Here is a 23,289-nt window from a genome sequence, read left to right on the forward strand (position 1 = left end):
TGGTCAGAAAGCATTTATGATTTAAATTATTTTAAATTTGTTGATATTTGTTTATATCCCAGGAGATGCTCTATCATCCTTTATGTTCCACAGGCACTTGGAGAGAATGCGTATTCTGCTATTGTTGGATGGAATGTTCGAAAAATGTTGTTTAGTTCCTTGTTGGTTAGATCATCAGATGATAGTGTATTGAGTTTGTCTATATTCGTGCTAATTTTCTGTCTATTTGTTCTATCCATTTTTGAAAGATATATTTATGTCTCCAACTGTAGTTATAAATTTGTCTATTTCTCCTATCAGTTCTGTCAGTTTTTACCTCACATATTTTTGCAGCTTTGGTGCATACACATTTAGGATTATTATGTCTTCTTGGTGGATTTATCCTTTTATCAGTATATAATGTCTCTTTCTGTTTTTGGTAATCTTCTTTGCTACAATGTCTACTTTACCTAAAATTAATATAGCTACTCATGCTTTCCTTTGTAATGATTCCATGATATATTTTTTTTATCCTTTCACAGTATCTGTCCATACTGGTGATTTGAAGTAAGTTTCTTAAAGAGTGCGTGTAACTAGATCATGTTTTTAATCCACTCTACAAATCACTGTCTTAATTGGTATGTTTAGACCATTTACATTTAATGTAATAATTGGTATGTTAGGGCTTTAGTCTGCCACTTTATTTTTTGGTTTTAGTTTGCTCTCTGCTTTTTATTTATCTAGGGTTTTTCTTGCCTTGCTGTGTTTTACTTAAAATTTTTTTTAAGATTTCTATTTTGATTTATCTCTTGTGTTTTGAGTACATCTCTTTGCACATCTCTTTTAGTGGTTGCTCTAGACAGTGTTATATATTCATAACTGATCACAGTCTACCTATATTGAAATCTCATCTCCCTTTCTTTCCCTCTACCCCTACCCCATTTATGATATATAAATGCCTTAGATATTCCATCTACATACATTTAGAACCACATCAGACAGTATTCTAGTTTTTGCTTCAAACACCAAACATAATTTAGAAAACTCAAGAGGAGAAGGAAAGCCTATTGTATTTACCTATTTTTTTAATTTACTGTGTTCTTTCTTCCTTACCCCTGTTCCATGATTCTTTTTTTTTATCATACCCTTACTGTTTAGAGAACTCGTTTATTCCTTGTTTTAGGGTATATTTGCTGGCAACAAATTTCTTAAGTTTTCCTTCATTTGAGAATGTCCTAATTTCCCCTTCATTACTGAAGGATGTTTTTGCTAGGCATAAGACTCTTGGTTGAGAGTTCTTTTTCTTTTAGCACTTGACAAATACTGTGCCTCTTCTTTCCTACATCTGTGGTTACTACTATGTTTCTAATTGTTTTTACCCTGTAAGTAAGGTTTTGTTTCTCTCTCCCTTATTTCAAATTTTTTTCTTTGTCCTTAATTGTTGAAGTAACTTATGATGTCTCTCAGCATGTAATGCTTTGGGTTTAACCTGTTTGTGGTTTGCTCAGTTTCTTGAATCTGTATGTTTGTCTCTTGCTTTATTCAGGATGTCTTCAGTCATTATTTCTTTGTGTACTTTTTCATCCCTACCCTCTTTCTCATCTCCTCCTGGGACTCTAAATTACATGAATGTTAAATTTTTTGTTATACTCTCACAAGTACCTCACACGCTATTTATTTTTTTCAGTCTATTTTCTCTCTGTTGTACAAGTTGAGTATTTTTTATTGTTCTAGCTTTAAGTTTACTGATTCTTTCCTCTATCCTTTCCATTCTGCTGTTGAGCCCATCCACTGAGGTTTTATTTTGATTATTACATTTTTCAGTTCTAAAATTTCAAATTGGTTATTTTTTATACCTTCTATTTCCTTGTTGAGTCTTTCTATTTCCTTGCTGAGACCTTCTATTTTTTATTTATTTATTTCAAGAATGAGTGTTATTGCTTGTTGAAACATTTTTATCATGGCTGTTTTAAAATCTTTGTCAGATAATTACAAAATTCTTCTCATCTGGTGTTGGCATTTATTGATTGTCTCTTTTCATTTAGTTAAGAGATCTTTCTGATTCTTGTTTCTTGTATGATAATTGAGTTCCTATTGAAATCTGACCATTTCCATTGTATTTAAGGAGAAGAAAAGGAGAAAGTGTAACTCTTCCATCTTCCCAGAAGTAAAAGTCCATAATTCTAATATCTTTTAAAATAGATATTTTATGTATTTTTCTCTTTTAGGAAAAAATACTCATTGTAATAAAGTTGCTTATAGAAATAAGTATATAACATCTTCATATTCAAATAGAATTGTGATCTATAAATATATATGCAAATTACTTTTTAAGTATATTCATCAATCCCACATTCCATCACAGAGCACTGAAAAAATTCCCTTGGAAAAAGTCATATGTTTACTTCATTATTTTGTAATTATTCTTCTGTCTATTTAATTTTTTTGTCTATTTCGTATATTAGTTTTTCTGCTTTCTTTTTCTCATATTCTTGATAAATAGAGATCTGTGTGTGCATGCTTATGTATATGTTTATATTATTTATGTATATTTAATTTTTCCTAAAACCAAACAGTATTGCCAATATAATTTTATCATTTTATTCTGCTCTTATTTTTTTTATCAAGTTGCTCATTTATAACCAATGTCTTAGGTTGGTTGTGAATTTTGCTGAACAAATATTAAACTACTCCATTTTAATTTTTCTGCTTGGAGAACAGTTGTGCCAACCTCATCAAGTATTCTTAGAGTTGCACAATTTATTTTAAGGAGAGAAAAATTTATGGCATTTTCCAATTTCGATGCCAGTGTTTAGAAATGATGCCTATTTTCATCTTTGAAATTTAAAAAGAAGCATAACTACTCAAATCAGGTTTTTCTAGTTAGGGTATCTTCTGGGGAGAAATTTTTTGGGGATTATGTTAGTAAACATTTCTGTGATTTTTCACACCTTTGTTTTGTGTTCTGTACAGTTTATTTATATGCAGGTATAATACTAGTAGCATGATTATGAAATTGAAAACAGAAGTGATTCAGCTAGTTATCATAGGCTAGAATATTAAAGGGTATCTGCACTCTTTCTTAATTAAATATCCTTTTCTGCATAGTGAGAGCTTTTGTTCTGATTCTAAGAACGCTGCTACTTCATTTTAAAAGTTCAATGATATAAGCTGTAGCATTTCTCACATTAAAGTGTCGTAGTGCCTCTGTGGGAGAAATTGTACTTCTAAGATTCCTCCTGGGAACTCATGCTCTTTTGAATTCTCTATGTCTCAGAATTTCAGAGCTGGAGGAACCTGAGGTTATCTTTTGCCTAACTTATACAAGAGTGTAGTAACTCTATGACACACTAATCTCTACTCCTTAAATCTTGTACACTTTGGGGAAGAAATAGTAAGTTTATCTCTTTATTTAAAAATGTCAAGGACGAGATAATAGCCTATGCAGAACTCTCATGGCCATTGACACAAGTTTTTAAGAAACTTTATAAACTAATGTTAGGGTTTTTATAATTTCTTAATTCCTTTTATCAAGTCCTATAGCTAAAACATATTCTTTTTGAGCTTTAGCATAAAGAATGTGCAAATATATTGCCAGTAATGTTTTGCCCCACTGTTCCTATCAAAGACTTCCTGAAAAGACTGAGTAATAATTACTCTAATATAAAGTTTTCAAAACATTATAGAATAGGTCCCACTCAATATCAATATTCAGCCACATAAGCAGTTATAGTTATGCTGATACTTAAATAAGCTTAACTAATCCACATAACAAACATATCCATGTTACATATTGTAGGCCTTAAACAACTCCTTGTTGCTTGATGAATTAAAATCTTTTCGTCAGACATACAAGGCACTTTTTTGAAATGCCCACTTCCTCTCTCTCATTCTTCTGCAGTCTTATGGAAATTCCTGAAATCCTTAACCAGGTCATGCTCCATGACACCTCCCTGACTATATGCAATTTGTGCCTTTAGTCCAGAGCTCCTTATTTGCATAGCAATCTCAACTTTGGTCATCTCCTCCACAGAGCCTTTCCCGACTGTTTCTTCCTCTGTGGAATTGAGCCACTTCCCTTTTTGCCTGCCCTGTACCTGACCTGTAAAGATTTTGTATAATAATACCTAGAACTCAGTTCATTGCCCAAAAACAATGACAAGTCCCTAAATGTCTTTTTATTTTTTATTTTATTTTTTTTGCTGTATGCGGGCCTCTCACCGCTGCGGCCTCTCCCGTTGCGGAGCACAGGCTCCGGACGCGCAGGCTCAGCGGCCATGGCTCACGGGCCCAGCCGCTCCGCGGAACGTGGGATCCTCCTGGACCGGGGCACGTACCCGCGTCCCCTGCATCGGCAGGCAGACTCTCAACCACTGTGCCACCAGGGAAGCCCCACTGAATGTCTTGATGGCAGAGCTTGTTGTCTCATCTCCCCTCCACCTGCTTTTTTTTTTTTTTTTTTTTATAAATGATTTGGAGCAAAGGGCTTCACATAGTTCATAGCATTAAGTCAATTAATGTTGGGTTTTGCTTTGCATTCCTTAGCTATAGGTTGAGAAGAAGACTTTCATCCTTTCTCTCCACTTCTAGGTAGGACTTTTAGAAAATCCAGAAAGGCCTGAACCACTTTATTATTTGAGGTGCCCAGATTATTGAAAAATGAAGAAATAGAGTAACATCTTTTTTGTTTTTCAATCCAGTCATTTAATTTCTGTGACTCCGTATTGGCGATATGTATAATTTATTTGGAAATCATTTCAAACGTCTTTATTGGACACTTTTGTTCCACAGTTCTCTCTTCACCCATGGCTTTGTTGATTGGCCCACTTCCTCAGCTTTAATCAACTATGTCACACGTCGATCTGGTCCCAGCCATTGCTTCACAAAACTCAGTTCAAAAGAACAGTGGCCTTTGCAATAGGTTATGTCCTTGGTAATAGAACACTTGGATTCTACATGGCTCCTCCCAAAAGGTTCAGATTAGGGAAATAAAGTTCATATATAGTTATTTTATATTTAAAGGGGAAAAATAGGCCAAGATGAATATTCTCCCTCACTTTGACACAGAAATAAAATAATCTATTTAAGACTATTCCATTGCTAACCCTTAAGGTGAAGAATCAGACTCATCATTTTATTATTTCATTTATTAAAATGTAACATGTATTTTAACAGAATTTATTATTGAAACAAATTTCAGTGTTATCATTGACCACCTGTTATGCTCTTCTAAAATTAGTGAGTATTTAAGTAAATTAACTCATCCAAAAGCAAAGACTTATTTCTTGCATCCGTTCTTCTGTTATTCTAATAATTGGCTTTTAGGCAAGTCCCTAATGTTTTGTATTATTCTTTAAAAAAAAAGATGTATTATTAAAGATTACTCAGTATTTACTCCAGTCAATAATTTTCTATTATATTACACTAAGATGAGTTTCTCTGTATATACCTGAACTAAGAAAAAGTTTCCTTTTCATTTGAAAACAGAATGACATTGATGAACTTGATCATATTCTCACATCAACATTCAAACAGGAGATACCATATTATGAGTTCCGATCACTCGAAACTGAAATCTACCCTCAAAAAGAATGTGAGTATTTTCCAAATGCATCAGTTATTCTATTTGTCACATTTCAGTGTATGTAACTACTTAATAAATACTATAGCAATATTTATAATATAAATATTATAGCATTGCTGATGAAGTGTTTTGACAATTCCCATCCCCTGGTGACAGAAGTGGTTTTTATTCTAAGGAAATATTTGGATAATGTGTGATGAAAATTGTTCATCATAGCATTATTTATAATTACCAAAAATGGAAATAAATTCCAAAGATAGGTAACTGATCAAATAAATTTTGGTGCATCTGTTAATGCAACCATCATAAACAAATTTTATCATAAATTGATTTGCTGGCTGGAGTGATGCTTTGATATATGTTTAATCGAATAAAAGCAGGGTATACAGCAGTAGATAGAGTGTGATCCTCTGTTTTAAAAAGTACATATGTTTAATAGTATATGTTTATATATATGTATATATATACATATATATAAATTGATGGTCTGGACAGATATGCATCTGCTAACAGTTATGTTTGGGTTGTGAAGTTTTGGAGATTACATTTTTTCAGTTTGCTTTATCTGTGTTTTGTACAATGACTACATATTATTTTTATCATGTAAATATATATATACATATATAAAGAAAAGCATATATAGGAGATACTATAAAAAATCATACTTCTCAATATTAGCACAAGCTCAGTAGCATACTTTCTATATTAGTTTGTTCCTGCGTAGTTGGTTGACACATTGTTTATAATACATTTATATGCCCAGTATGTGCCAAACACTATGATGGAGATGTAATGGTGAGTAAGACAGGTATGGAGCAAAAGGATATTAGAGGTTTCCTGTAGGCATACTGTAGGACTAATGAGCAGAGATTTTTTTCTGTATATTTTCTGTGCTATTTGAAGCAGTTTTATCATCAGGCTGGCAGGCCTGAGGGAAGCGGGAAGAAAAGAATAGGAGCCTTAGGCACAGCCGACTGTGATTCACCCAGATGTGCTAGAACCTGCATTATGTATGGTGAGGTTGCATTATGGGGAAAGGTCAATGGTAGGCTAGTTCTGAATAAATAATTTGTGATAGTAGTGCAAACTTATTTTTATTTCCCATATACATTTTAACAACACAATTCACTACAAAGGTTAGACATTAGGTTGGGATAGAAAAGGAACATGACATGATCTCTCACTTAAGACACTCATCATTTAACTGGAGAAACAAGATAATATATATGTAATAATAGAAAGAAACAAGGTGTTACACTTCATGAAATTCATTATACTGACAAAAGAATTTTAGAGAAAAGCTGGATTATTCTTCAGGATATGCTTCCTAAAGGAGGTGGGATTTTACCTAGGTCTTGAATTATGTGTCTCAGTGAGAAAAGAGAAAGGAAACAGGAATTCTAAGGAAGAGAAAGTGTATCCAAAGGTATGAAGATGGAATTATTACACAACTTTACAAATTCCCTCAGCATTATATTTTTTTAGGGTTGTGGAACGAGAATTGTGGGGTTGGAGAGGAGAGGATGGCTGTGGTCTCTCATTTTATAGATAAAGAATTCAAGGTGGGATTGAAAGTGCTTCTCAGTGTCTCATTTAGGTTGTACGATATGAATTTTAGAGTTGGAAGGGATGGAATAGACTTGGTCCTTTATTTTTAATTTTTTTTTTTTTTTTTTTTGCGGTACGCGGGCCTCTCACTGTCGCGGCCTCTCCCGTTGCGGAGCACAGGCTCCGGACGCACAGGCTCAGCGGCCATGGCTCACGGGCCCAGCCGCTCCGCGGCATGTGGGATCTTCCCGGACCGGGGCACGAACCCACGTCCCCTGCATCGGCAGGCGGACTCTCAACCATTGCGCCACCAGGGAAGCCCCCTTTATTTTTATAGAAAAGGAATTCTGGATTGGTTCAATTGGAGCACTTGATCATGTGGATCTGATTCAATAGGTATGGGGTACAGTCAAGCTTCTGCTTTTTTAAAAAACAAGCCTCAAGGTAAAGCTGATGCCGCTAGTCCTCAGACCTTTCACTGAGTATCAAGGGTTTAGAGCAGTGGTTCTCAAACTTGGTGCATATTATAATTAGCTGCAGAGCCTTCAGAATATCCCATGCCTAAGCCACACCCCCAAATTAATGAAGAATCTGGGAGTGGGTTCCAGCTATCAGTACTTTTTAAAGTTTCCCAGATTATTCCAGTGGGCAGCCAAGTTTATCAATCCCTAATGGTTTCATATTACTCTCTCATTACAAAGGTTAGAAAGTTAATAGCATATGAAAATTTGGAAGCATTCTTAGAATGTAATGATTCTGTATTTGAAAAAATATTTTTATAAAAAATTGCATTTTTAAAAAGAAGCTAAAAATGGAAAGTTCAATATAATCTAGGTAATTCATTCAGAAACCATATTGCTGGGTATTGCTAGATGGCAGATGCTATTAAACCCATAACAAGCAAATAACATAACATTAGGTTCTAATTCGTAGTGGAAGTGCAAAATAACATAATACAAATTACATAATAAAATATGCAAGATAGACATGAATATGGCTGAACTCATGTTTCGCTTGCCTCCTTGGCCCTATAATCTTGGATCGATGTCAGCCTCAGAAAATCTGGTCTTTAAGACGTTGCACCTATATTTTCATAATGTTTAAGTTGAATTGATGATGAGATTTGAGAAGGCTTTATACATAAAGTGGAATTAATGGTAGGTTATTGAAGAACTTCTCTAGAAGCACCACTAGAGATATTCTGAGAGGTAAATTCAGCAAACAGTGAATTGGGTGTATTTCTGAATGTCTATCCCTGAAGACAGTTCTCCAATAATTTGGTGAAATGTTTCATTTATTAAACATTTATTTATTACTCTATATTTTAGCTGAAATAAATTGGAGGTTAGGACATTGTGAGGGGAAATAATCATAAGGAACTGACAGAGCATACTTGAGTATTGACCTATCCTAAGGAGGAGACATGGAGCTACCCACAGATACCTATTGTTCTTTAAAAATATGAAATTAAATGCTATGTTAATCAAAACTATTTATCTTATTATTATTCCACATCCTCTTTTCTTTTCCAAGTTGATTCTGGTAAATTCTGGATTTAGTCCCTGTCACTTCATTTATAATAAGTAAATTGCTATTCCATGCCACTATGTCTTGGTCATTTTCACTTCTGTCTAGCCAATAAACTTCCTCATTTACTTTTTTTTCCCTTAGTCAGGCAAAGTTGAGGGGGGTGGGAGTGTTGCAGAGAAAGGATAGAAAGTGCACAGGAAATCAAATCTGCTTTAATGTTCTCTTACCCTGTAATGCTTCATTATTGAATTAAAAATACCATTTTCCATTGATAAGAATTTTCCACTGAAAAAGTTCTCCCTGGAAGTAGAATATAATAAAAGGTTTCCAAATGAACTTGATATATTAATGCAATGTATCATACATGCATTTTGAACATAACAGTCATAGAAATAATTCATAACAACTTTCTAGTGTGTGAATCATCAGGGCTTGTGAAATCAACATAGGAGATCATAACAGACAATGTTTCTGATATATAAGACACTAGAATAGAAGATATCAGAGTGCATCCCTTAAAATAAGAGTATCGCTGTGAGCAGCTTCCATTTTGGTTGTAGTTGTCTGTATAAACACACATGGTCTGAGCCACCAGGAAATCAGGTAGAATGACTTGACTTGGTGTAGTGGTGAGGTAGAACAGCACACCTGGACTAACACAATTGCTTTAGTCCTTCCGTAGCTCTCCCCTATCCTGAGTTTCAAGCCATATTCCAGAGTCTTATAAGTCTTAAACTGCAGCAGGTATGTGAATTTCCCTAACTTCTCTTCCAAACCCTTTCAAAGGCTGGGTAATGCTGAGGATCTCTTGTTATTGATAGGAAGATATAAGTAGTATAGCTTGTTTTTAAAAGTGGCTGGAGTTGCAGGTTTAATCTCCGGAAGTAGCAGTCTGGGGAAAAGGAAACTAGGTTACTTTGAGGCAGATCATGTACCTTCATCCAGAAAGGAGAATGGCTTAATAAAGCCCATGCCAGTTTCTAGAAAAGCATGTCAAAATGTTTAACCATTTACAAAAAGTAGTAATATCTTAATCTGAAACAGGACAGCATATGATCACCAGCGACATGTGGAAATGTTAATTCAGTATATTATCTCCTAAAATGTCTGTGAAATGAGGTGCATGTAACTGGATATTCAGTACACACATAGTAGTCACTGTGGCCCTAGGATTTATCTTGGACTTGTAATATCTTTAGGTTCACAGAAAATAGCTGATTTGCTATCTGAGTAGAGGAGAACTGAATGTCACTGAGTTGTTTCTTTTTATATCATCAAATAATTTAAACATGCAGAAAAATACAGAAAATAATATAAAAAACACCTGTACCTATCATTTAGGATTGCCAAATCTTAACATTTTGTCACGTTTGCTTCACATCTTTTTTTATAAGAAGTAAAATTCTACAGATATAGTCGAATTTCTGTTTCCCTTTGTGATTCCATACACTTGAAAAGTAACCATTACTTTAATTAAACTTATTGATGACCATTCCCTTGCAGTTCTTCATTCTTTTACTACATACATTTGTTTCCTTAATTCATATACAGTCATGTGCAATTTTGTAGATTTTGTGTAAATGATAATCATACTTTTTCTTCAATGTACTATTTTTGCCCAGTATTAATATTTTTATATTATACATGTCTTTATGTAGATCTAGGTCATTCATTTGAAATATTCTATAGCATTGAATTCTTTGACTATACCACAGTATGTATCTGTTCTCCATTATTACCCATTATTATTAATGGGTAATAAAGTTTTCAAGTGTTTTATTGTTGCAATTAATTCTATGATGAACATTCTTGCATATGAATTCCTATGCATATATGTTATAATTCCTCAGGAGATACAATTACCAATAGAATTTCTGAGTTAAACAGGTATGTACTTATTCTGTAGTGCTAGATATTTTCAAATTTCTGTGGAAAATACTTTTACTAATTTATAAATAATTCTACCAGCAGTATTGTGCCATTGTTCCACATCTTTTCTATGTTAAGAACTGTGAGTTAAATATATTTTTTGCAATCTAACAGGTGGGAAGTGGTATCTCACTTTTTAATTGACATTGTCATTACAGATATAGTTGAGCATTTTTCTTCTGTTTATTTACATTTCATTTTTCCTCAGTGAATTTACATTTAATAGTCTTCATTTATTTATGTTGGTTATTTTTTTCTTACTGAATTTTGGGAGATTTCTCTCTCTCTCTCTTCATATATATAACATATATATATATGATACATATACATATATATTCTGGATAGTAACATTTGTCAGTTTTATACATTGCAAATGTCTATTTAATTGATAGCTTGTCTTTTAATTTATATGTTATATTATGAAGCATATAATTAAATTCATCATAAAACTTGGTATCAGAGCTGATCCCCACCTCATTCTTGAAATTATTTTTGCTCTCCTTATTCCTTTAGTTGCCCTAAAGTTTAGTTGTCTTTTAGTTGTCCTATATTTAGGATCAATGTGTCAAATTCCATGAAATACTTTAATAAAATAGAAAGAACATTGTAGATTAATTTAGTAAAAACTGTCATTTTTACTATACTTAACTCTCTCTGTCGTAAGCATGATATTTATTTGGGTTTTTTTACGTCTTTCCAAAAAATTTTTTGAAATTCTTAAAAACCGTTGTTAGATTTATTTCTGTTTATTTCATGGTTTTGTTAACATCAAAACTATTATTTTAAAATTATTTGTGACTACTCCTTTTCTTGATACCTATGGGATTGAGCCAGGAATCTTCTAAATGTAGCATTGTTCTACATGGAAAGAAAAGTTTTTGAAAATGAGGAATTACTAATCTCATTCCCTGAAAAGAAAATTAGGAACAGATGGAAGCAATTATCAAGGATATTTTACAAAAAAAATTTTTCAGTGTCTTCCCAAAATATGAATTTCACAATGCAGGAAGTTGTATGGACCTTTCTAGTTTTCATTTTAAACCACTGGAGAAGAAAATTGGGGCAATGAAGAAATCAATGCAAAAGAAAAGAAATGGTGAAGATTATTTCACATTCTGATATGAGAAGTAATAGGTGATAGGAAAAAATGTAGTCATGTAAACTCACTTCAAATTAGTAACAAACGCATCACTGTTGGTAAATACACAAAATTAGGAACAGATTTACACATAACACATTATCAAAACTTGTAGAGCTTGAATGAATTGGAGCTTTGGCATGTAAATTGACTGTAAAATGATGGATTTTTCCACTTCATTTTTTTTGATAACACAACCTACCAGTACAGATTTTCACATATCCTACAAAGGATATTTTTAGCATATTTTCAAGTTAGTTTTACGAATTGATGGTTTAATTTGTATCAAATAATAATAAAATTAAACAACCACTTTGAATCCTGCAAAATGATTTTTTGCTTGATTAACAAAAAACAAAAAAAAGAAAAGAAAAGAAAACATTTTTTTCAGTATTATACTGCTATTATTCACTTTTACAGTGTTTCTTCAAGGAGTCTGTATATCTCCAGATGTGAAGTTTGAAAATAAATGCTTATAAAGATGACTATGGTTTAAGGATGTAAGTAAAAATTAGGAAAAAAGGAAGAAAGAGGTGGGGGGAAAGGAAGAAAAGTTTATGTCGGGGCTAGAATTTGGCCTTCTCCATACTTGAGTTATTCCCCAGACCAGGAAGCACCTCTGACCTTGAGTCTACTGGGAACATAGGGAAGACAGAACAATATGTCTTGCAGAATCAAAGAAACCTCCCTGATCTCAGGCTGCATTGTAACACTGTAGAGATAGGCCATGTGCCATCCTGAGTCCAACAAGCATTGAGGCCAACCCTTGACCACTTTGACCAATGAGTGGTTAACCTTCTCCACCTCTCAACAACATTCATAATTCGTTTCTCATTCTGCTCATTGCCATCACTGTAACATCACATAATTGTATTGTTACAATAAGGGAACAGTTGTGTAATAATTGAGGATTCTGTAGTTATAGATGAAGAAGGTGAGTCTGCAAATGTAATATTTTCTCTCAATTAAGAAAACTTTGATCAAAAAGATTCTGTTAAGGGCTTCCCTGGTGGCGCAGTGGTTGAGAGTCCGCCTGCCGATGCAGGGGACACGGGTTTGTGCCCCGGTCCAGGAAGATCTCACATGCCGCGGAGCGGCTGGGCCCGTGAGCCATGGCCGTTGAGCCTGCACGTCCGGAGCCTGTGCTCCGCAATGGGAGAGGCCACAACAGTGAGAGGCCCACATACTGCGCAAAAAAAAAAAAAAAAAAAAAAAAAAAAGATTCTGTTAAGCAATCTTATTTATTCATTTATATTACAAGTGTAAGCAAAGTGTCAGACACTCTTCTAGGCACTACAGACATGGGGACCATTATAGAAAAATCTGTTTTTATGGAGTTTTATTTTAATGAGGGCAGCAGAAAAACAATAACAAAATAAGCAGTTTTATTTCAAAAGGGATACTGGTAATGACAAAAATACAGTAAAGTGAGAGTATAGGGAGTTAGGAGGTGATGACAAGTCATGCAAATATTTTAAAATGGTTTGGTATCATCTAATTTACATTTTAAAAATTGTTGCTATAGAGAACACATTACAGGTGTATAAGAATGGAAGCAGAGAAACCAGATAGGAGGCCATAGTGGTCTCAGGGAGACATGATGGTGGCTGTCACCTGGTGTTGGCAGTGGAGGTGTTGACACTTGCTCTTACTTGATAGATATTTGAAAGTGACGATGGTGAGACTTGCTGACATATTGTCAAAAGCCCAGGAAGGAGGTCATACGTGGTATTCACAGCCATGGCCTGGATGAGATCATTCGATAGAAAGTATAGTTCAGAGCAAAGGTCTGAGTCCTGGGCAATGCAGTATTTAGAGATCTGGAAGAAAAGTTTCCATAAAAGGAGACTGACAGCAGGAATGCCGGCTGAAGTAGGATTATGGTGTCTTGAGACAAGTGAAGAAAATGCTTCTGAGGGAAGAAAGTGATCAACCATGTCACATCCCTACTTCAGAGAGTAAGAGTGGAAAATGCCACAAAATAATTTGTGATTTACAAAACTATTCATTAATACCAAAAATGCCCCCCAGTGGATCCAGGTGTTCCCCAAATCTTTGTACCAAGAAAACCATGTAGATCTTTTGGTTTCTCCTTAAAGTCTGTATCAGTGGGTAGTGTCTCTAAAGCAAATACTGGGAAGATAAAGAAGTATAGTTCTGATTAACTGCTCCCCAAGACCCCCCTGATTCTGTAAAATATCTAAAAGTAATTGAATATTCAGACCAATTGAGAGAATGCAAGATGTTAACAAGCGAAAAAAGAAGCACTATCCAGGAGAAACAGAGGAGAGGATTATGTCAAGTTTCTATTAACTGCCATTTGGACTCATTTTCTTTGTAGTGAACCTAAATTTCATTTGGTGTATACCTTCCTTCATTTTAAGCACCTCCAAAGTTGAAGACGGAGTTTAGGTATATAGATATTGGGAGAAGGAATGAATAGAAGCCTACAGGACAGATTATGAACAGGGCAGTATAAAATACAAGGACCAGGATAGCAGATGAGGGGAAAAAAATGTAACCAATTAGGCTGAGAATCCAAAGTGTGTGATCACAGCAGGGTTAACAGCACACAATAAAGAACAAGCTTTCAAGCTCAAGCACTTTGCTTCATTGTCTCAGTTACTTTCACATCATTCCTATCTAGCTGAGAACCAGTTTCTGACTTGAGTCATCCTGGAAGCCAGAAAGATGAGCTTTCTCACAGAAAGTTGAGAATTGCACTTTTACAGAAGAAATTCTTGGCAATAATGGCAATCTGGGAAATAAGCATGACCTCTACCCATGATATTTGACTGACTATAAGAAATTGTATCCTCCATGATCATTATCAACAGAATCCAAATGGAGATTACTTCTGTAAGAATATGATGTGTGATGTTTGGTTGAAATATTGTTTCTAACAATGCTTTATTTCTCACAGTGCTGTCAGATGGTGTTTCTCTAAGAAATAATTAAGGGAAATATCTTTTAGCATTAAACTTTCTCTTCTATTTGAGTCTTTTCTGTTTACTACCCATAAGAAGATATTTTTTAAAATGTAAACCATGACGAAAGAGGGACACCCTTAGAGAAACTGAATAGAATGGAGAGAAAGTCTACTCCAGACATACTTTGTATCCTTTGCAGTTTTATTTCACTCTCTTATTAGGTTAATCTCAATTTTATTGGCTACCTACTCTTGCTTATTTATGCAAACCAAGCCCCATTCTTTTTTTTTTTGATACTTTTGCTCTCAAACTTTAGTGGGCATCAGAGTTGCTTGGAAGGTTTGTTAAAACTCGGATTGCTAGGCCCCATTTAGAATTTCTGATACCACAGATCTGGGGTGGGCCAAAGAATTTTACATTTTTCACAAATTCATAGATGATGTGGATGCTATCGGTCTGTGAATCACCAGGAAACCGTTGATTGAACACAGCAGTAACGGGTGGTACAATTTCTTTTCTGTTCTTTCCTTTCCTTTTCTCTTCTTTTCTTTTCCTTTCTTTTCTTTTCTTTGATAAGTTAAGTACCTGAATAAAATTGACATGAATAAAATTAAAGTCAAGATGGCAGATTTTTTTTTATCCAATCACTCCACGTCCCAGGACTAAAGATCATGGATACAGAATGAAGTAGTCTTAGAGTGATTGTTTATCTCAAAAATGCATTTTTTTGAGTATCATTATTAAAAATAAAAATAAACCCTCATGAATTCTTGGAAGTGTAACACACTTGGCTTCAAACTAGGAACTCTTCTAGATACTGAGGGAAGATAGAGGAATGTGAGATAAATAGAATAAATAAAACCCATACGCTCAGCGGGCACCCAAGAAGAGGGAAGAGAAAATAAAACCACAAAGTTAAGTGTCACTAATGTAGTGTGTTCTGTACTAATAAGAACCAACACTTGCATTTTGTGTACTCTGTGTCAAGAATAATTCTAAGCACCTTACTTACTTTATCTCATTTAATTCCTCTCAACCAACCCATGGTAGGTAATATTTTAAACTCTGATTTACAGATGAGGCATTGAGAGTTTATATCATTTGCTCAAATGGTGGCAGCCCTGGGACTTGGATCCAGTCAGCCCAGCTGAGGTTATTAACAACTCCTCAGCCACTGCAGCCCTATACATTGTAAGGAGCTATAGCTCCAGGGGGTCACAGGAGCCCAGAGAAAGAGGGACAGTTGGAGGAAGCTTCCCAGGAAGATGATCTTACATTTAGAGGAAAGGTTATGAATTATTTCTGCTAAATTATTTAAAATTACGACTTTAATGAATAATTTATAAAGGCAAGTTTGAAATTATCTCAGATACTCTTTATGTTATTTTTTGCAGTCCCAGAAACATGGTGATTTTTGTTTCACAGTGCGTGATTTCCTTCAAATCACCACTTTTGCCTCTATGGGCAAATACTGTCCTTTAGGAAGGAGCCCTGTCTCTTTTGTTCGTGGATTTATTCCTAGCGCCTAGAAGAGTTTCTAGCATTCAATAAATATTTACCACATTAACTTGATAATGGCAACAAGGTTAACCATAGACTAAAATCATTGAAACCCTGGTAAGCATTAGGTATTAGACTAGTATTACTTGAGCTCCAAAAATAAAACAGCTCTTCTTTGTAGGAATATAAGGCAGCTATATGTAATGTCACTTTCTTTTCTTTTCTTTTTCTTTCCTTTCTTTTCTTTCTACCTCTTATCTATGGCCTCTGCCATTAACAGAATGAAACATTGGCATATGAGCCTTCTGAATGTGCTGCACTGAACTGTGTGCAGTGAGTAAGACACAGATGCTCATCTCCTCTGGGCTGACACAAAAAAATGTAGGTTTTTCAAGGTCAAAAGTAATAAGTTTAAATCTGTAAGTTTATCATAGGGTTAGGGAAAAAACATAAATAGTGTCCATTAGTAACTGATAACAGGAAATAGTCTGTAATATTCACTCATTTTTTAAAGAAAAATGCAAGCAGAGTTAGCTTCAATTACACACACACACACACACGCACAGCAACTTGCTTTTTTTTTTTGTAAATTGAATAAATTAATCCTTAAGGAACTCCCTCTTACTTTTGCAGCTGTTGTGCAATGATAATTTTCAAAACTAGAGTGTCTATCCTCTGAAACTCTTGACAGGTCCAAAACCTCCCCCCACCCCCATACTACCCAATCACTACCCTACCTGCAAGCCATCTCCCTGTGCTTCCTAAAGGGATTCCTTTGCTCTCTGGATTATGCCATTACCAAATAGTTACAGAATATCTTTTTAGTGTCGCTACAGGTGTAAAGATTCACTGCATGACTCTGAGAAGAATAGGAACTCAAAAATGTAGAAGAACTTGGTTTTTTATGTCTTGTTATGGTTTACCAAAACCACCACAGTCATTTTCCTCACTGAATTAGTCAGGATTCTCCAGAGAAATGGAATGAAGAGAATGGACTGAGAGAGAAAGACAGAGAGAGGTTTACTTTAAGGAACTAGCTCACGGGATTGTGAGGCTGGCAATTCTGAAATCTGCAGGGTGGACCAACAAGCTGACAGGTCCAGCAGAAGTTGATGTTAGAGCCTTGAGTCCAAAGGCAGTCTGGAAACTGAATTCCTTCCTCTTTGGTGAACCTCAGTCTTTTCTCCTAGGGCCTTCAACTGATTGGGTGAGGCTTGCCCACATTATGGAGGGTAATTGGGTCAAATTCTACTTACTTAAATATTAATCACATCTAAAAAAAATGCTCGCACAGTAACATCCAGGCTGGTGTTTGACCAAACAACTGGGCGCCATAACCAAGACAGTTGACACATAAAATTAACCATCACACTCCCCACCATCCTATTGTTCAGATGCCAGCAGCTCTAAACAACTGTAATCCACCCACACACGTTTTGGGATCCCCAACAATCAGTTTGAAAAATGCTGGTCAATAGATTTGCAAAGCAACTGTAACCCAGTGGATAGAAAAATCTCTCAAAATAGCCTGTCCTGGTTTACAGACTTGAGGATTGTTGACGGTGTGGTAACAGCTGCAATTTGGGTCATGTGCATAATATAAACTCTTGGTCAAGGAGATGTTGCTTACAGTGTTAAGATATGTTGAATTGTAGCGCTGTTACCACTTTCCTGTTTCCTGAGAGTGAGGTTACCACGTTTTGCTTAGTGTAGTAAACTAAATAATTGCCTCCTAAAGATATATATTCACATCCTAGTTCCTAATCTATGACTTTGTTACCTTATGTGGCAAAAGGAGCTCGGCAGCCCTATTTCAGAATACTTCCTCTTCCACAAAACAAGGGTTCTGTGGTGATTATTAATGTTTAGTGATACAGCAGCTAAGTTGATAACTAATATGCTCTACTCGAAGACACATAAGTCTAATTTGATTTAGCACTATATAATCGTATTGCCAGCAGCTACCCCATCAACACCCCCACCTGTGCTTCTCCGTGACAATGATCTGTCCCCTTCTCTAATGAATACACTTTCTCTTCTACCTTGTAACTTTGTAGCCATAAACCTGAATGGTATCTTAAATCAACTCTTTCCTTCAGAGCTTATAAAGTCAATCATCTAGTCCGGTAAACTTTTCTTTGGAAATGTCTGGCATCTCTGTCCTTGTCCATTTTTACTGCCACCACTCTAATTCAGGCCATCAGTTATTTCTCCTTCCTCCTGAAACAGCTTTCTAGGAGATTTCCCTAACATGCTTCACCTTTCTTTCCAACCATCCTACGCTTAGGTGCTTCCCAAATCATTCTCAGATTCCATTTATATTCTGTCCCTATATTACATATGCTGGTGTTCCCAAAGCTCTCTCTCCAGCCCCTTTATTGCCCAAAAAATTTTCCCAGATTTTTTCCTGCCTTAGTTCACTTTTATTATCAAAATTATTTCATATTTTTTAAAGAATAAATCAGGTTCTCAAGACTCCAAGAAGTCCTCAAAAAATGCCAAATACTCCTTACTAATGAAATCACTCATCTTTGCCAGATAAGTTGATTTACTGCTTGGTAGTATTACATTCCTTGGCGTTCCATGTGAAACCCATACAAGGACAGTGGGTAGCTTTCTACCTGTAAGGCATGGCCTGGTGGTAGTCAGCCATCTGATCCCAGCCCAGCCCAAGTTGTTTCCACGCTCTTGCTGTTCCAGGTTTCCTGGATCTTTCTAGGCTCTTTCCTGGCTTCTTTCTAGGTTCTTGGTCCCTTTGCTGTTAAGAATCAGAAGAGACAAAATTGGTAATTTTCAAAAGGTATTTTTTAAATGAACACAGAGGAGCACAGTACAATCACACATGGATTTCTAGAGATTTCTTATTTTAACCAGAGGTTAGCCACAGATTGGGCTGGTTAAACGTGGATCAGCTCCACTCTTTTTATTGCCTCATCACTGTCTGGGTTCAGTAGTGGAAAGTGGACTATAAACAACCCTATTCAAATGCTGTGAGATTTAATTTTAATTAATACCAATTCCAAGAACTGCTAATTAGAAATGCACTCGCCTCTTTGCTTCCTCACATTACCTCCAGACATGGACTCCAAGCTTCCCACTCTTACATATTTTGTAATATGAGAGATAACAAATTGCATCAAAGGCCTTTAATGAACCATTATTTCCCATGTGCATTTAATTTGCAGTATCAAGATTTTAGAAATACGATAATGTTGGTAGTATTTTTGGTTGCTTGAAATCCTAAATAGGATTAAATGTCTACTCTTTCAACAGACGGGAAGAATGACACCTCACATGGTGTATATGTGCTTCTCCTGTCACAGAGCAATCAGATTCATAAAGCCAGCAATGCTCTGTCTCACAGATCCACAGAAATGCTAACATTCCATCAGATTCCACATCCTATGATGAAAGGAATGAAAATCATTACCTTTCTTCAACCTTCACAAATAGCGCCCTTACTCCTTCAGTTGGTATCTGATTCACATCAGGGAAAATTACCCTAAAACCATCTGTGGCGTGGCCTCTAGCTCAGAAGAATGTCCTAAATCCTACAGTTCTGACCCCAACCTTATAATTTCATAAATGAAGAAACTGAGGTGCAGGGAAATGAAAGAACTTTCATAAGCACCACGTAGCTGAGCTGGGATTAAGAATGCAGATCTCCTGACTCTTTATCTTCTCTCTTTTGTGTGCTTCATTGTTTTGTCCTATAGTGGCCACCTGGTCATCACACATTGAGTGAATAAAGATTTACTATTCCAGATAGTGATTTAAGAGAACAGTGGATTACATGGTCATGCACGTCCAGTTTGCATACTCATCTTACTTTAAAATTTTTAAAGCTAACCCAGGACATATTCCCACTTTATTATTCCGGTGAGAGCTAGGTTAATGTTTTGGAAGCTTGGTTTGATAACTTCAATCTAATTATTGGCCATCGTTTATAGGGATTATGTGGAACTGTTGGAAATGGCTCAGCTCAAACAAACATTTCTTTACTAGGTTCTAGCTCATCTATTTATTTTTATTTGCAAAAACTAGTGAAATTGGATTTTCATTGAAAAATTCCCCTGCCAGACACTTAATTCTGTTCCCCTGAAATTACCATTTGACAGACATTGGCTGAAACAACTGAAAACTGAAAATTTATTTTGTCTGGAAGAAAAGTCAAAAGCAAATTGGTCACCCCTTAGTGTGAGTTATGACTTCTTTATTCACACCTTGATAATAGAAACAGATATAAAGAATCTTCATTAATTAAATGAAAATTGCCGTGAAATGAAGCAGATGTTATACTGTAGATTAAACACATTCTAAAAAGTTTTTTTTTTAATATCTTCTTAAGGAATCTATTATTTTAGTCTAATAGGTAAGATTAACAAACTGTTTGCAAAACAAATGCTGTGAGTTTACGAAAATAACTAAATGGTCTTTAGGTCTCGTAGGACTTCTGCCTCTGATTAAGATGTACAACATCATAAGAGTCTGTTGTTCTTATTGTAATAGTAAGAAACAAGCAAGATGATCTTCAAAATCACAGTTTCTTTTTTAAATACAGCAGAAAATGAATGACAAAAGGAATCTAAATGAACTAAATTCCAGAAAGGGACAAGTCCTTCACAAAAGAGAAGAAACTCATGACTTCCATCCCATCCCAGGAGGATAAGAACTCACTGTAGATGAGGAGTAAAGAGAAACCACCTGAACATTTAGCAAACATTTAATGGCTGTACTTAGGCTACTGTGATGGATGAAAATCCCAAAGAGTCCCTGTTACAGAGCGGGTCTGTATCACCCACTAACTCTCTTTTGTAGGCTGTCATAAGTGCACAGAGCTAGTATACCAATGGCTGGACGAGGGCAGTAAGGTTGAGAGATATCCTTAAAATCCCTGAGGACCACTAGTGGCTGCTAAAGAGTGAGAGTCGGACAGGCTTGCTGAGACAAATCCCATCAAAGCTTTTGCCATGTGGAAGGCAGCAGCAGACAGATTCTAAATACAGAGAGGCATAAAAGTGGAAAAAACACCTCCAAGCTATTGGGATAATAAGGAGTCTGCCTTAACTGAGTGTATACAGAGGCCCCCCAAAATCTGAGCAAGATATTCTTTTTTTTTCTTTTTAACATCTTTATTGGAGTATAATTGCTTTACAATGGTGTGTTAGTTTCTGCTTTATAACAAAGTGAATCAGCTATACATATACATATATCCCCATATCCCCCTCCTCTTGCGTCTCCCTCCCACACTCCCTATCCCACCCCTCTAGGTGGTCACAAAGCACCGAGCTGATCTCCCTGTGCTATGCGGCTGCTTCCCACTAGCTATCTGTTTTACATTTGGTAGTGTATATATGTCCATGCCACTCTCTCACTTTGTCCCAGCTTACCCTTCCCCCTCCCCATATCCTCAAGTCCATTCTCTAGTAGGTCTGTGTCTTTATTCCCATCCTGAGCAAGATTTTCTGATGTGAAAAATTCTGGAGGCAGAACTGGAGAGAAAAAAAAGAGCCATCCTGTGACCCAAAGGCTGGCAGCCAGTCTGTAGAGCAACAGAGATTTCTTGAGTCTTACCAAAGCTCAGATCCCAAGCTGTGCTGAAGAAAGTTATGATTCTGCCCTCAAAATATTTGAAGCCAGTGGTTAACTAAATCGAAGTAAAGCCTCAGAAAATGACCAAGTTCTGCTCACTTACAGATTAATTTGAATCAGCTTCCAAGTCTAGTTGTCTGACTGAAGAAAGGATATGCCTTATTCTAGGGGTAAATATTATTTATTTCAGTCCTTTAGTACAATGTTCAGCATGCAATATAAAATTACAAGGAGCACAAAGAAGGAATGAAAGATGACCTGTGGTCAAGAAAAGAGACAGTCATAAGAGGCAAACACAGAAATGCTCCAGATGGTGAAATAATTCGGATAGGAACATTAAGGTAACTATGATAAATATGTTACAGAATCTATTGTAAAAGTTGCACAACATGCATAAAGAGATGGAGATTTCATCAGAGCATTGGAAATTATAATAAAAAACAAAAGGAAATTCTAGAAACATAAAATATCAGAAAATTTTTAGATATTTGATGGGCCTAATTGTAGAAAAAACAGAAAAGAATCAGTTTACTTGAAGACAGTCAAATTATTCAAGCTGATAAAGAGAGGAAAAATCCAGAGTCTAAGTAAAGCCTTAAAAAAAGAACAAGCTCAGGGCTTCCCTGGTGGCGCAGTTGTTGGGAGTCTGTTTGCAAATGCAGGGGACATGGGTTCGTGCCCTGGTCCGGGAAGATCCCACATGCCGCCGCAACGGGAGAGGCCACAACAGTGAGAGGCCCACTTACCGCAAAAAAAAAAAAAAAAAAAACCTCAGCTCATCTACGTATTAATTTGGCTCAGTTTTGACTCAAGGTCTATGAGATAATACTACATGATCAAACATGTATAATTGAATTCTCAGAATAAAGATGAGAGACAATGAGGCAGAAAAATATTTGACGAAATAATGGCTGAGAATGATCCAAAATTGAGGAATGACATTAACCCACAGATTTAATAAGCTCTGCAACCCCCTAGTAGAATATATACAAAAATATTATACCTACACATACCATAGTTAAAGGTGTGTGCAGGTATAATATTTTTGTGTACTACTAGGGGGTGAAAATCAAAGATAAAGAGAAAATTTTAAAAGTGCCTGTGGTAGGGGTGGGGATGAGGATGTGTGTGTTGAAGAAAGCACATGCCATACAGAAAACAATTATAAGAATTACGTCTGACTTCTCATTAGAAATAGAGGGCAGAGGACGATGGAATACAAGAGTATATACTGTATGATTCCATTTGTATGAAGTACAAGATGAAATAAAATTTATCTGTGTTGATAGAAATCACACGGTAGTTGCCTCTGAAGTGATGAATTGACTCGAATGGAGCAGGAGGGGACTTGTGGTGGTGATAGAAGTTTCCTTAGCTTGTTTTGGGTGATGGTTACATGGGTGTATACAACTGTCAAAATGCATGAAACCCATGATCAGTGTATTCTTAAATATAAATTATACTTCTGTATTTTTTTCAGAAGCCAATCGAAACATCAGTATCTTTTAGCAAAAACATTAGTGATCATGTGATCTAGAATGAAATTAAGCACTGAAGAA

General features: G+C 35.6%; 1 protein-coding gene across 8 annotated transcripts in view; it reads left to right on the forward strand.

The window, feature by feature from the left end:
• The window catches only part of BANK1 (B cell scaffold protein with ankyrin repeats 1), a 453,451-nt gene that overhangs the window by 255,408 nt on the left and 174,754 nt on the right, over positions 1-23,289 (forward strand). For all 8 annotated transcript variants that reach the window (XR_003795565.1, XM_029235051.1, XM_029235049.1 and 5 more), the window contains exon 6: positions 5,467-5,572. Coding sequence is in view for 7 of the 8 variants with exons in the window: in XM_029235051.1 (XP_029090884.1) it covers positions 5,467-5,572 (106 nt within the window). In the remaining variant the exon portion in view is untranslated. The remainder of the gene's footprint in view (positions 1-5,466; positions 5,573-23,289) is intronic.

This window comes from Monodon monoceros, unplaced genomic scaffold (genome assembly GCF_005190385.1).
Source record: "Monodon monoceros isolate NGI ecotype Baffin Bay Population unplaced genomic scaffold, NGI_Narwhal_1 Super_Scaffold_20, whole genome shotgun sequence".
Taxonomy (NCBI): domain Eukaryota; kingdom Metazoa; phylum Chordata; class Mammalia; order Artiodactyla; family Monodontidae; genus Monodon; species Monodon monoceros.